We start from the raw sequence: 15,113 nt of genomic DNA on the forward strand, positions 1-15,113 counted from the left end.
TCAAATGACCCCGGCTAGGTGATTATCTAGCCTCCTTTTGAAGACCTCCAGGGTAGGAGTGAGCACCGCTTCCCTTGTAAGTTGGTTCCAGATCCTAGCCGCCCTGACTGTGAAGTAGTGCCTCCTAATATCTAACCTGAATCTACTCTCCATCAATTTATGTCCATTATTCCTTGTTACTCCCAGTAGTGCTCGGGGGAACAGGGACTCTCCCATAGCCTGCTGGTCTCCCTTGGCCAGTTTATAGACGGCCACCAGATCCCCTCTCAGCCTTCTCTTGTGGAGGCTGAACAGGTTCAGGTCCCTTAACCTCTCCTCTTAGGACCTGCCCTGCTGCCCCTGATCATGCTGGTGGCCCTCCTCTGGACCCTCTCCATGTTGCCCACATCCCTCCTGAAGTGCAGTGCCCAGAACTAGACGCAGTTCTCCAACTGCAGCCTGACCAGTGTCGCATAGAGGGGGAGGATCACCTCCTTGGACCTGCTCGTGATGCATCTGTGGATGCATGACAAGGTGTGGTTAGCATTACTGACTGCGTCCTCACATTGGTGGCCCATGTTCATCTTGGAGCCTATAATGACTCCGAGATCCTTTTCTTCCTCTAACTGACGAGAAGGGAGTTCCCCAGCCTGTAAGTATGCTGCTGGTTCTTTCTCCCTAGGTGCAATACCCTGTACTTGTCAGTCAGTATTGAATCCCATCTTATTCTCATCCGCCCACCCCTGTAACCTGTCCAGATCCAATTGCAGCCTCCCTTCTAGCGTGCCCACTTCTCCCCACCTCTTAGTGTCATCTGCGAATTTGAACAAGGTGCTTTTCACCCCCTTGTCCAAGTCGCTGACGAAGATGTTGAACAGTACTGGCTCCGAGGACCGAGCCTTGGGGGACCCCACTGCCCACATCCCACCAGGTTGAAAATGACCTGCCCACCACCACTCTCTGGGTGCAGCCCTCCAGCCAATTGACAACCCATCTGACTGTGTAGGCATCAACACCAAAACCTCCTAATTTTTTAATGAGAATGGGGTGAGAGACGGTGTCAAAAGCCTTCCTAAAGTCCAGAAAGACCATGTCCACCGTGACACCTGCATCCCAGGATTTTGTGACCTGGTCATAGAGGGCCACTAGGTTGGTCTGACAGGACCTGCCTCTAATGAACCCATGTTGCTTGCCCCTCACAGATCATCTTACTATGGTAAACAGGCTCTAGTCATGAAAGATGATCCAGATGGTCTTGGAAGATCTGGAAGTCTCCTGCTCACCTTCAATTTGTCTTGTAGTTCTAATGGCTAGAAAATTATATTTAAAGGTTTGCTTTTGGGGATTGGCTTACACTAGAACAATGGTTCAGGGCAATGACAAGGGTTAATTGCTTTCTGAAAGCCTGTATGTGACACAGTTTCCTTTAAGGCCCACTGTGTCTGAAGCCAGCAGACACACAGGCTGGGAAATTGAAGACATGTACCACACTGTTCCATAACATGAACGGTGTACCCAAACAGAGATAAGGGACTCTTCAGCATGGGGGGGAGCCCTCATCTTAGATTCATGTACGGAGTAGGGGGAAGGGTAGGTGGCTGCTGCACTCTGATTTTGGCCCTGAGCCTGAGTTGGGGCCACAATCAGACCCACAGCAGTCTCCTGCCCCCCCCCCCCAACACACACACACACGTTTCCTCTGCAGTTTCTGCCTCCACCCCTTCCCCCATCTTACTGTCAGGTACAGCTCAGCTCCAGCTTGGACAAATGTATGGCAACCCTACAATAATTAGATTCTGTACCTTTTCCCTTGCAGGGTAACTGAGTTCCAGCCTGCAAAGGGAAGCTTGGGGCCCCCACTGACACTCCCCCACCCCCTGCCCCACACACGAGGGCAGGGGGCAGCAGGTTGGGAGTGAGGGATACTGGTTTGGGACTGGCCATGGATGTTTACAAATGGGTCGTGGTACAAAAAAGGTTGAGAGCCACTGGACTAGATGAACTCCTGAGATCTCTCCCAACCTTTGTTTTCTATGATTCCATGGATAGGGTGTTCCAGTTGCTCATCTCTCACAAGCAAGTGTCACTTCTATTCAGAATTCTCTGCTGTTCTACATCTGCAGCAAAATTATTGGTGCCACCCATTTTTCTCCGTGCAGTGTTTGAAAAGCCAAAATTACTTGAAGTTGTTCCCATCAGGTAGAGACAACAGGTGCAAAGTGTATTTGGAACATATTTGTAGCTGTAAATTTCAGAAGGAAATCTGCATAAGCACACACGCACATGCAGTTTAGAATACACACACAAACTATATACCAGGAGGCCATGATTTGTTTAGGGTTCTTCCCAAGAAAACTCACATGGAGGGCATGGTGAAAACTCAGATGGGATTGAACTATAAGAAATAAGTCACAGGTCTTGTTTTGAACATTTGCAAAGATTTTGATTTTTCTTGTTAGTATATATTTGCAATATACAAGGTGATTGACAGTTGGAGTTTTCCAGTGGGGGACATTGTTGTGCCAGCAGTCTCACTCTCCATATAAATTTATAAATTGTCATCTCGGATTTAGGAAGAGAGGCTTCTGACCTTTTTGGTAACTGAAGCTCTTGCTGACACTTCATTCATGTGCTTCTCTTTTGCAGTGTTGCCAATGATCTCCTTCTCTTTATAAGCCTCCCACACAGTTCTCAATGACATTTGTGTTGTTTTTACCTTCATGTACACAGCTCTGCTCATCAATGTGCTGAAGGTTCTAGTGTAAAATGTCATAGATATTTCAAAAGCAAACAAAATGAAAACCTGAAGCCTGAAACTTTCATGACAGCTATGGAAAAGGTCCAGTCTTATCAGACTGTAGCAAGTTAAAGCAGAACGTGTTTTGGGCCTATGTTCATACAGGTTCTGTCCAGAACATTCAAAAAGTTGTGGAGAGTAATATTCAACTCCATTGCATGTTTGCTTCAGTTAACATTTCTAAAAACAAGTTGTTCAAGACATTTCAGGAGAAGAAACTATGTATTATGTTGCAACACATTCACCTTAGTTCCTGATTCTCTGGTGAATTGTCACTTCACAGAACAGTAGAGATAGCTGCTGATACAGAGTCAGTCACTGAGGTCCAGTCCAGTTCCCATCAGTCAGCTGGAGTTAGATCAGGTCCCATAAAACTATAATGTCTGACCTCTTTATTACAAAGGAGAATGGTGCTCACCTTTCCTTTTATCCTGAGAACAGGTAAAAAGCAGTCAGAAAGATTGATTAACATTTTTTTGCATTAGACGAATGTTGAGAATTACTATGAAATATTGTCCAGAACCAGGCATGTGTTTATTTTTATATCCTGCTAGTTAGGAGTCTTAGGGTAAAGTTGTAAGAACCATGATCAATAGAAAATTAAACCACTCTGTATTAGCCTTGTTTCAGTTTTCATTGAAACTCAAAAAAGGGTCCACATTTGTCAAAATACTTAAGTTTCATTAATTTTTCTCAACTTAAAATGATGTATGTTTTGCATGGATACCATGTCGGTCTTAGCTTTCTTCTGAAGTGTTAATATTGCTGTGCTGTAAATTGTCTGAGGCTTTTAGGTAAATAGAAGTCTGCTGCCTTTTTTTTTTTTTTTTTTTAACAGTTTCATCTTTACAACTTAGCAGATCTGAGTATAGTTTTTGCCCACCACTGCCCAGTGGGTGTGAAACAGCCTTAGACATTCCCTCTAAAATTGGGATACATACATGCATACGTTAGTTTAGGAATTTAAAAATACTATGAGATAATTTCTTTATCATAAATCAAATTTTACAATAAAGTGATTTATGTAAATATAGTTCATGCACTTGAAGAAAAGTTGCTCAACTTATGGTGGGCTGTCCAGGATGTATCACAATTCCAAACAAATGTATACTTCTGCTTATCTTATAGCTGCAAGAGAATCAGTTTGGTTAGAAAGAGAAGAGAGAGCACGGCAACATTATGAAAAACATCTGGAGGAACGCAGAAAGAAATTAGAAGAGCAGAGGCTAAAAGAAGAGAGAAGGCGAACTGCAGTAGAGGAAAAACGAAGACAGAGAATAGAAGAGGACAAGGTAAGAGAGAGTCCCTTAAACCTCTCAGCTTGCTTTCTACTAGATGCAGTAGCAATAAGCGAAGTAGCATTTAATTTGAAAGTTATCAGCAGGCTTAGAATATAAGGCAAAATTAATTCAGGATAGATTGTAAAAGAAAGGTTTTTTAAACATTGCAAAACTGATCTACCTGGACTTGGGGAACATGTTTTATTTATAGTAGACTTGTGTTCAGTTGTGCTGCAATACCCAAAAATGAATTGTTTAGTTCCTTTCTGACTGACTCTAGCTTGCTCGCCATTTGGTATAAGTGTAGTTAAGTACTAGCTAGCTAACACGTTGCTCATTGGAAAGAATCCTGGTTTTCTTTGTTTAAAAATAACAAATTCCTGCTAAAAACCCTGCAAATTCTCTGATTAAAAAAACTCCAAATCCCCAATTAAAATGAAATGCCACTGTATATATAGATATCAGTTGAACATAATGCTTTTTGATATTTTTACCATTTTAAATCCGTTTGGAAGCCTACCAGTGTCTCGATCACTATAATAAAATAAATTCTAAATACCTATACATTTTGGCATTTGATTTTGGGTTCTTTATCATGGAAAATCAGAGCTCCCCCTGCCCCCTTTGCTCACCAAGACGTTGGTCCAGCTGCAGCTGTCACCTGCCACTGCTTTGTAGCGCTGAGCAGCCCTGACGTGCTGGTGCCCTGTCCATGCCATTGCCCCTCACTCCCCACCCACAGGCCCCCACCCCCACAGCCCTGCTGGATTGGGCCCCCAGGTACCAGGGCTATGGGGCCAAGAACCTGGGTCTGCTGCCCCTGCCCTCACAGCACTGCCCGAGCCCCAGCTGCTGCCCATGGCTCCCCCTCCCCCATGGGCACCACAGCTGGAGCAAAGCCCGTGGTGGGGGTCAGGTGCAGGGAGCCCACTGCAGACTTGGGCTCCCCACCCTCCTGCCCTGCCCCTGGGGCCTCTACAGCCCAGTGGGCAGGGCCCAATGCAGCAGGGCAGAGTAGGGTGGTGGGGGTGGCTCACCCTGCCACTGAGAGCTCCATGCTGCCATGACAAGGCGCACCCGCTGCCTGCCCAGCAGCACTGAGGGGCATAACTCCATGCTGCCACCCCCATTGCTGCTGAGCTGGCAGGGGCACTTCACCATGGCTGCATGGGGCTCCCAGCAGTGGCATAAGCCTCCCCACCCTGTTCTGCCCTGCCACACTGGGTCCTGCGTGCTGGGCCACGGAGGCCCCAGGGATAGGGCAGCAGGGCAGGGAGCTCGAGCCCGCAGTGGGCAGCCTACCCTGCGCACAAACCTGTGGAGCACATGCTCCCCACGCTGCCCCGGGACTGTGTGCAGTAGCGGGGAGCCAGCTTCCTTCCCCTGCCCCCCAGATGAGCTACCCGTGGCCCCCTCCCACTCCCCACTGGAGCCCTATGACTGCGCATTCTGGCCCTGGGCCCCAAGCCCCATGCACCACCCCAGCTGGGTACCAGCCCCAGCCCTGCCCAGCTCCCTCCCTCATTATGGGGGCCTCAATCCCCAGCCTCCCCCTTTCAGATTTACCTGTGGGGAGCTGCTCCCCAGGCTGCCTAATAGCCATGTACATGTGTGCATGTGCACATACACATAGCACATTTCTCCTTAAAATGAGAAAAATCCTCATTTTTCCACGGCAAATGGAAAACTTGGAAAAACTCATCACAAAAACAAGTACATCACATACAGATTTAATAATTTGTTTCAGCTTAATTGATCCAGTAACTACTTGGTGTGTGACCTTGATCAAGTCAACTCTTCCTTCTGGGCCATTCCTTGCTTCTTGTTCTTTGCCTTGTCTAAACAGTGCATGGCAGAACCTCGCTCAACGTGCGTCTCTTGTGGCTAGTGCAACAGGGCCCTTACTTCTGCTAGGAGCTCCAGGGACTCTATTAACACATATGTTGTGACTGGTCTCTAGCCAACCTCTTATTTTTCAAATACATTTTTAATGGCCAGAAAGTCTGTTTTAAACTTAATCCAGCTGATTTGTGTGGAACATGTACATCTCGTTTATTATATGATGGTGGTAGTTAGTGTTTATAGCAATGGGGAAGTTAGTTAAAAAGCCATGCTGTAAACAGGTATGTTTGTGTTATCCTGTTGCATGTAAGGAGCGACATGAAGCTGTTGTACGCCGCACAATCGAGAGGAGCCAGAAGCCGAAACAAAAGCAAAACAGGTGGTCCTGGGGTGGAGCTCTTCATAGCAGCGGCATTAATAACACAGGTAAAGGGGGAGATCCAGTGTCTCAGCCAAGGTTCCTGTTTTTATGCTGATTGGGGTATGCCTTGTTCTGATACACAGGAGGATGCTGCAGTGTGAGTTGGCTTATGTTCTTTATGCTTCATCTTAGCACTGTTTTGAATATGAACAAATTTCTTAATGTTATACTCGGCAGAGAAGAAAGAAAGGAAAAGTAAACTGAATCTTACTTTTCACCAAGGAATTAAGTAAACCTACACTTCTATCTATAGCTACAACTTCTAACTTCTGCTGTTTTGCTTGTATAAGTACACATGTGTGTATAGGCCTACCTAAGCCACTGCATGCAAGTACCATAGGGAGTATCATAAAATTATATAAAGAATTTCTGCTGGCAATGATCAAGTCTTACTCTTGAGATCATACAAGTAGGAAGGGGAAAATGTTCTAATAAATGCTGTATTATTTATAATACTTATCAAATGTTCAGGAACACAGAGTTTGGAGGATTTTTCCCCGTTTCTCCTTAAGAAATTAAAGATTGACAAAAATGTTAAATGTAACAGAAATTTTTCCTCCTTTTCATATCTGAAATGGATATCTAAATCTGCGTAAGCTGCTTAAGAAATGTGTTTTGTTTTTAATGCATACATTTCAATGACTATTTCATCCTTTCATCAAGGAAAAATAACATGTGCAGCTGTCTGCTCCAGGACAGAAAATCGTAACCTTGCATATATTTCATTTTAAATTTAGTGTTAAAGGTTATGAAGAGGTTCTATTTGTTACTTACCTTACCTTTATGTAACTTACTTGCTTTTTTGCTTTCTTTCCTTTGAAAAACATCCTTGTCTTGCATTCTGTCCCTAGGTTTTTTTGTTGAATCATCATTCACCTTTCTCGATTTAGCTGGCCTGGAGCACCATTTCAGATCTCTGGGTGGTGCTAGAAAACCTGGTACATAAGTCACTGTGGTTTGTCAATTCCTTCCCCTGTAGCTAGTCCTCAAGAAATAGGACCAGTAACTAAACCACCATTACTTAGACATGATGCATGCTTAACACCATGCTCCCTAGACTAAAATTGTTGTTAGCCCCCAATGTTTTTTGATTTAGTTTTGTTTGGTTTTGCTTTTGTTTTTTGTTTGTTTTTGTGGTTTTAAGTACAGAGAATTATTACTGACTGACTTAAAGGATTTGGCACAATTCACAAAAATACTATGTGCAATGGGTACAGTGTATTGTATCATGTTGCTTTGAGTTAAATTCTACAAACAATTCTAATCAACTAAAAATGCTCCTTTGGAGTTCAAGAAGAATTTGAATGCCTACATTGGGCTCTATTTTGGCTTTGCTTTAATTTTGTTATATTGTACATGACTGTTGTTTATTTTTATTCTGCCCATCTCCTAGGCATCTGATTAGTTGCATTGGCTGGGATTTTGCTCAAAAAATATTGAAAACATTTTACTGCTTTTCTAACTAAGGAATGGTGTTTGGCCAGTTACGTATTAAACAGAAGTATTCAAACTGAACAGTACTCATTGAGGAATAATGTACATGGACATGGTTTATGAGAACTGGGTGACAAGAGATATGTAAGAGAGACTTCCTCAAGTGGATGTGCTTTATACTTAATCACCAGTGGTTAGAGTGGCTTAAATCCTGGAATGCAGAGTTCCATCCATCTCCGTTCCAATTCTCTTTCATCAGTGTTATCAACAATTGGATGTTCTTGTGCTCCATGTGAAGTAACAATAGATAAAACAGCGTCAAAAGCAGTTGTTCTGTGGTAGTGGATAAAAAAATCAAATTGAAAAAAAATCCTCTCCTTTTCATCCCTCTACAGCTGTCTCATACACTTTATCACTCATATGAAGAGCATTAAGGATTAGTGGGGATTTTCATGCAAAACAATTTTTGTCTGCAACAAATGTATTTAAATGCAATTGGTAAGAACAGCTATATCTAGTGTTGATGTACTAAGTATCATGAAAATCTAGCTAAAAGGTAAATAATCTCTTTTAAAAAATGACCTCTTTACTGTTGCTGAGATTGTTCAGACAAATCCTGATTTAAGAGATGACTTAAGCATGTGCTCAGGCCGTACTGGATTTCCATATATGAACTTCAGTGTTTTGTTGAACTGTAGCACATGCTTAAAGTACTTTGCTGAGCTGGGGCCATAAAAGTTGCCAAGAACAAACTGTAAGTCTCTTTTGATCTTTTCATTGTCCGATTCCCAAACAGAAATCTGCCTTGGACGAGCTTTTATTTAGGTACTTGTTTCCCTCTCCACCCCGAACCAATTTAGAGAAGAGAATGCACAGGGTCTGCCTGTTTGGCTGGCCAGTTCCTCATTTTATTCTGCTGCCCTTAACCTCTTTTGAAACAGAAAGCATATATAATCCATACTTGTGAAGCAACCATCCCATTTCAATAGAGTGAAAATACTGACTTTGCATCAATTCAGTGTGCAAGTGGTGTAGCATGACACTGTGTTCTAAAATCCACCAAGCATAAAGGCACAATAAAGCCCTTTTAATACCATGTACAAAGCCTGTGCCTTGTAAATATTCTTTAGCCTTCCACAGAGCATTTACTTCCTTTGTCTATTGCATTACATGCAGTATTGGACTGACGAGATTTTCCACCTACATTATATGAAGACAAATGACTCTGTCATATGGAACACAGAACCCTTAAGCCTTTAGTCTTACCTTTGATTTTTTTCCTGTGCACACCATTATTTGCTCTTTCTCCTCACTTTCCTTCCCTTGTATTTTATCTTCCAGTTCTGTATCTTCATAATATTATCCTATCTCTTCATGGTATCAACCTCCTGGTTCACAACCAGACACTACTAAATATCTTCTCTTATAAATGGTATCCATATGTCTAGGAAAGCAAATCCTTCTTAATTTTCCATTTTGCCTGATCAAGAGGGCAACCTTTCTGTAAATGCATTGAGATGAACATTGACACCTCATCTTGTGCATTAGCAGCCCGGATCTGCCACACCGAAACCTTGACTCACAGCCTGGATGTTTATGTGCAATTTAGTTTTTAAAAAAAGCTTTGTGCCAAATCTTTTAAGTCGCCAATAAATTGTTTGCTGAGAAATCATTTCATTCTTGTTTTTTTTAAGTTCTAGTGGTAGATCAGAAATTCTCTTGTTCTTGTTTCCTTCTCCCATTAGTGAACTAGGAAGTTGCATTATTGCATGTGGGCTGTCAATTAGCATTATCTCCATTTGTTTTAGATCCAGACAGGCGGTCTGTTTCAACAATGAACCTTTCGAAACATGTTGATCCAGTCATTAACAAGCGGCTCTCCTCCTCATCTGCAACATTACTAAATTCTCCAGACAGAGGTACATTAAAAAAAAAAGAAAGAAAAGAGAGAGAGACAGATTAAAAAAAAAAAGTTTGGTATGGATGTGCTGTTTTTAACAATCTCTGCAGATAAAATAAGTATCTGAAGTCATTTTCTGTGTATTATTTAAACAGGAATGAAAAGACTTCAAATGTGAAAAGGAGTAGATAGTTGAACGTGTTCCTTGCAAGGAAATATATTTCTCATATTTAAAAAAAGAGCTTGCCTGAAAAATCTTATTTAGCAAGTGCTAAAAGCAGTGCTTCTGTCAGGTTTTTAGTAAATGAGATACAATTATAGAAACAACACATCTCTTCATAGCGCATGTAACCATTTTATTTGTGCACATTTATTTCCATTGGGCCATGTTATCATGTTTCTTTTTTCATTTGTATTTTGGTTCTAACTCTGGAATTTCTGAAAACATTGCACAAAGTTCTTCAGCAGTTAGTATGTATCCATGGCTGATTTATTCGTAACTGAAGATGTGGCTTGTGTGATGTCTGTGTATTGATTTTTTTTCTGTGTTCATTTAGTTGTAAAAGACAGCTCCATTTCACAAATGCTTTGATATTTGCAGGTCTTCACAAAGGACTGACAATCAGACCTGTTAATTAAGAGAGTAACATACAGTATTTGAGTTGCTGCTTTTATTTCAAGGATTTATGAAAAGTAATGATGAGCTTAAAAGGAGATTTGTAAAATACTAGTATGTTTGATAGCCTCCTCTGATCAGAAATGGCACCTAACTTTTTGATGAAGTATGCTGCAGTAACCACTTCTTCATCCTCAGCAGAGTATAAAATGAATATTCTACCTCGCCTCCCAGATTTGATTTTCTGTACAAGATGGCTCCATAATGTATTTTTAAGAGTGCCATTTTGGGTTGTACTTTGAGTTGTACTGTGAAACTTGTTGGAAATCCTCATTATTTGTCTCTTAAAGAAAATGGCCTGCTAATGTGTTTGTTTCTGTATGGGTTTTTTTTTCCTTTTTTAACTTTTTATCCAGGCAGCTATAAAAACAAACTGCAACACAGGAGGCATATGTAGGAATTGCATGAGGCTGAAGCTATTACATATTTACAAAGGAAATAATATGCAACAATTCTTACAATATGTTCCCTATACCTGCAATTTAAAGATTATCTATGTAAAAAGATAAGTAATATTGAGTAATATTTTAATATTTAAAGCATTTGGCTATAGACTCTGGCTTCCTTGCTGGAAATTTTTTACCCTCGGTTCAGGACAGGAATGGAATTCATATTTCTAAATATCTTTCCCTCTTTTGTCTCTTTTCTAATAATCTAACCTGATGGGGCAATCACTCCATCATCAACATGTCCCTTATTTTAGTATCCTACATTTTCAGTGTAGGGGGATTTTGATTCCATCCACATGTGAGAAATTCCTAATCTAGCAGCTAAAAGCAGAAAGGATCTTATCTTTTCATTCCAGACAAAGTATATATGTGTTTCTGTATGAGTCTGTTTTTATATTATATATACTTACTAATATAGGTAATAATATTACATATAATGTTAGGTATATGTAAAATTGTTTCTTATGGTTTAAAATAGTTACTGAGACTCTGCTAATTCCGGAGAAGTATACCATAGTTCTAGGAAATTATTTAATTCAAGAACAAAAGGGTTTTGCCTTCGCTTTGGAATTTAAGATACTCATTTTATTACCCTTGATGTTTTGCATTAACAACTAATAAAGATATGGCTTTATTTTCAGAAGTGTTGCTGAAAAATCCTGGGAAAGCAGTGGTGGTTGTGGAACATGCCAAATATTTCTATGAGGACTGTATCACACTGTTGCTGAGTTTGCCAATCACTTAATATAGGTTGGTGAGAAACAGAATAGGTTAGTTTCAGTCAGTTGGACTGTTTTAAAAAGATTCCAAAGACTAACAGATTTGTAAAATGGATATTTTATACATAGTTCATCTGGGAGGGCAATACAGCAGTGCACAGGCAATCCAGGAAGGTTTTGGAGAGTGTTGGGGACAACTTCCTGGTGCAAGTGTTAGAGAGACCAACTAGGGCCCGTGCTCTTTTTGACCTACTGCTCACAAACAGGGAAGAATTGGGAGGGGGGATATAGAAGTGGATGCATCTGAGCTGCAGTCACCATGAGATGATTGAGCTCAGGATCCTGAAGAAAGGAAGAAAGGAAAGCAGCAGGGTATGGACCCTGGACTTCAGAAAAGCAGACTTTGACTCCCTCAGGGAACTGATGGGCAGCATCCTCTGGGAGGCCAGTCTAAGGGAGAAAGGAGTCCAGGAGAGCTGGTTGTATTTTAAAGTATGGGTTGGATGAATGGACTATAAGGTGGATAGAAAGCTGGCTGGATTATGAGGCTCAATGGGTAGTTATCAATGGCTCAATGTCTACCTGGCAGCCAGTATCAAGTGGATTGCCCCAGGGAGTCAGTTGTGGGCAGTTTTGTTCAATATCTTCCTGAATGATCTGGAAGATGGGAAGGATTGTGCCCTCATTAAGTTTGCGGATGACACCAAGCTGTGGGGTATAGTAGATACACTAGAGGGTAGGGCTAGGATTCAGCGACCTACACAAATTGGAGGATTGGGTCAAAAGAAATCTTATGAGGTTCAACAAGGGCAAGCGCAAACCTGCACTTAGGATGGAATGCAGAAAAGGACTTGGGGGTTACAGTGGACATAAGATGGGTATGAGTCAGTAATGTTGCCAAGAAGACTAACAGCATACAGGGCTGCATTACTAGGAACACTGCCAGCAGGTTGATGGCAGTAATTATTCAGTTTTATTCTGCACTGGTGAAGCCATATCTAGAGTACTATGTCCAGTTTTGGGCCCCCCACCTAAGAAAGGATGTGGACAAGTTGGAGAGAGTCCCGTGGAGAGCATTAAAAATGGTTTGGAGGCTGGGGCACATGACTTCTGAGGAGAGACTGAGGGAACTGGGTGTATTTACTCTGCAGAAGAGAAGACAGAGGGGATTTAATAGGGCTTCAACTAGGGCTGTGCGAAATTTCGACGGGTGTTTCATTTCAAAGCTATTTTGGCACATTTCGAGCTCGAAACAGTGAAATCGAAACAAAAGGCTTTGAAACAAAACGAGGGCACCCGAAAAGTTTTGAAACGTTTAAAGTTTTGAAGCCAGGCTTGTTTGCAGCTAAATATAAGCTAAGGAGAGGGAGGGGAGAAGATGGGGAACTGCTCTCTGATATTGACATCTAGCTCCCAGTTCGATTCCCCAGTTCTCTGATCATTTCCCCAGTTCCTTCCAGGGGCCACAGGCCCTGACCTGTGCGTGAGGTTTCAGCAGACTGCTGCTGCAAGCTGGGGCCAGTGCCAGCACCCAAGTCTGCCCGGTGCAGCTGGCGCCAAGTGCCAGGAAGAAACCAGTGCTGGTGCTGGCCCTAGCCGTCAGTGGCAACCTGCTGTCATCCCGCGCGCAGGTCCAGGGATCCACACCCCCCAGGAGTGCTGCGGGACTGCTCTCCTAGGGGGAGCAGGCCCCTGGATCTGGGTGCAGGGTGACAGCAGGTTGCCACTGCCAGCAAGTGATAAGAGTTTTTCTTTGAACAGTTTGAGGTGCAGTTTTACAAAAACCCCTGCACCTATCTCCTTGAAACTTGGCAGGCTTCATGCCCTCAGAAGGGGCTACCATTCTGGCAATGCTCATCTGAATCAGGCAGGAAATGACAAAGTTATAGGCATTTTTGTGATTCCCCATGATAGCCTATGGTCAAAACAGCATTGAAACAGTGAGACAGTTTTGATAAAACAAAATGGAACAGTGTTTTGAAACAGCAAAACTAAACACTGTCCCTTTGAAATGGTGAAAAGGAAGTCAAAATGAAACGGTGCTGTTTCACACAGCCCTACCTTCAACTACCTGAAGGGGGTTCCAAAGAAGATGGAGCTTGACTGTTGTCAGTGGGGGCAGATGACAGAACAAGGGGCAATGGTCTCAAGTTGCAGCAAGGGAGGTTTAGGTTGGATATTAGGAAAAACTTTCTCACTAGGAGGGTGGTAAAGTACTGGAAAAGGTTACCTAGAGAGGTGGTGGAATCTCCATCCTTGGAGGTTTTTAAGGCCTGGCTTGACAAAGCTTTGGCTGGAATGGTCTAGGTGGAAATGGTCCTGCATTGAGCAGGGGTTTGGACTAGGTGATCTCCTGAGGTCCCTTCCAACCCTCATTTTTTATGATTCTATGATTCTAGTAGCATGGATAAGAAGGATGCAGGTACAGATTTGTGCTAGTATCTATTATGCAAAATTCCCTTTGGACCAACTTATATTACAGCTAACAGCTTGTTAAATATATGTAAAAATAACTCTTCAAAATGTATTTTTACAGGAATGTACAGGCTTCTGATTGATGAAGGTTTGTACAGTATTTGAACATCCAAAACACTTTCTATAGAAGTTATTTTTAACGCAGCATTTATAAAGAACTACTGCATGGTTTCCTGAGCTAAGTGTAAGGAAATAATGCACAACCTGATATCTCTATGTGCTGTTGAAAAGATGCTGGCTAACAGTGTTTTTCCATCAACAGCCAGCATAAATATCAGGTATTAATAGTGTTGTGGTGATATTGTTGCCATGACAGTCCAGGAAATATGTGAGAGGCAAGAAATCTTGTGGGTGATATCTTTTATTGAACTAGCTGAATAGTTGGGATAGACATAGGCAAGCTTTCAGGTATCGCATTAGCCTTCCTTGGGCCTCTGGGAGAGAAACAAACAACTCAGAGCTTAGTAGCAGATGGAATAAAATCTTGTGAAAAACTCCATATGTAAACAAAAACAGGGTATATGAGAAATTAGCAGGTAATCCACAGGCAGGAGAGTTGCAGTTAAAATCTGATAAGGGAGGAGCAGGATTGTTCAGGAGGGTTTTATCACCTGTCACATGCAGAGGTTAGCCAGTATCAGGGAGATTATAACGGACCATAAAGTCATTGTCTATGTTAAGTCTCTGGTATTTAGTATCCAATAAGCCAGTGAATTTTTGTTCCCAAGCTCACTTTCTAAGGATTTGGGTAGACCTCCTTTGAGCACCAGAACTGTAAGGTCAAACAGTGAATGATTTTTTTTTCTGTGAAAAACGTTCTCTTACCCATGTTCTGGTGTCTTTGTCCTTTATCTTTTTTTCAGTGCTCATTCATTCTGGTCTGTAGTTTTCATCTGGTTTTACCCACATAGTTACCATGAAGGCATTTGGTACACTGAAGGAGATATAGCAGGTTCTGGGATAGACTCGTGTTATAAACAGCCCCTTGATATGAGAGTGAGAGTCTCCCAAAAACTAGGAGAGTCATCAGTGAGTCCATAGATAATTTAGGAGGCTGATCTGAGATCTTCATGTTCAAATGCAGGTGTGGCAAATAGTTCCAGGAGGAAGAAGTCGATCTTGGTGATGTCAGGTTACAGCT

General features: G+C 42.1%; 1 protein-coding gene across 3 annotated transcripts in view; it reads left to right on the forward strand.

The window, feature by feature from the left end:
• The window catches only part of MAP7 (microtubule associated protein 7), a 175,831-nt gene that overhangs the window by 113,660 nt on the left and 47,058 nt on the right, over positions 1–15,113 (forward strand). For 2 of the 3 annotated variants that reach the window (XM_006030267.3, XM_014523022.2), the window contains exons 4-6: positions 3,905–4,068; positions 6,210–6,324; positions 9,562–9,672. In XM_006030267.3, the coding sequence (XP_006030329.1) occupies positions 3,905–4,068; positions 6,210–6,324; positions 9,562–9,672 (390 nt within the window). Of the gene's footprint in view, positions 1–3,904; positions 4,069–6,209; positions 6,325–7,170; positions 7,258–9,561; positions 9,673–15,113 lie in introns of all 3 variants that reach the window. The other variant, XM_025211842.1, reaches the window with a different exon arrangement.

The sequence above is a fragment of the Alligator sinensis genome, unplaced genomic scaffold (assembly GCF_000455745.1).
Source record: "Alligator sinensis unplaced genomic scaffold, ASM45574v1 scaffold417_1, whole genome shotgun sequence".
In the NCBI taxonomy this organism is placed as follows: domain Eukaryota; kingdom Metazoa; phylum Chordata; order Crocodylia; family Alligatoridae; genus Alligator; species Alligator sinensis.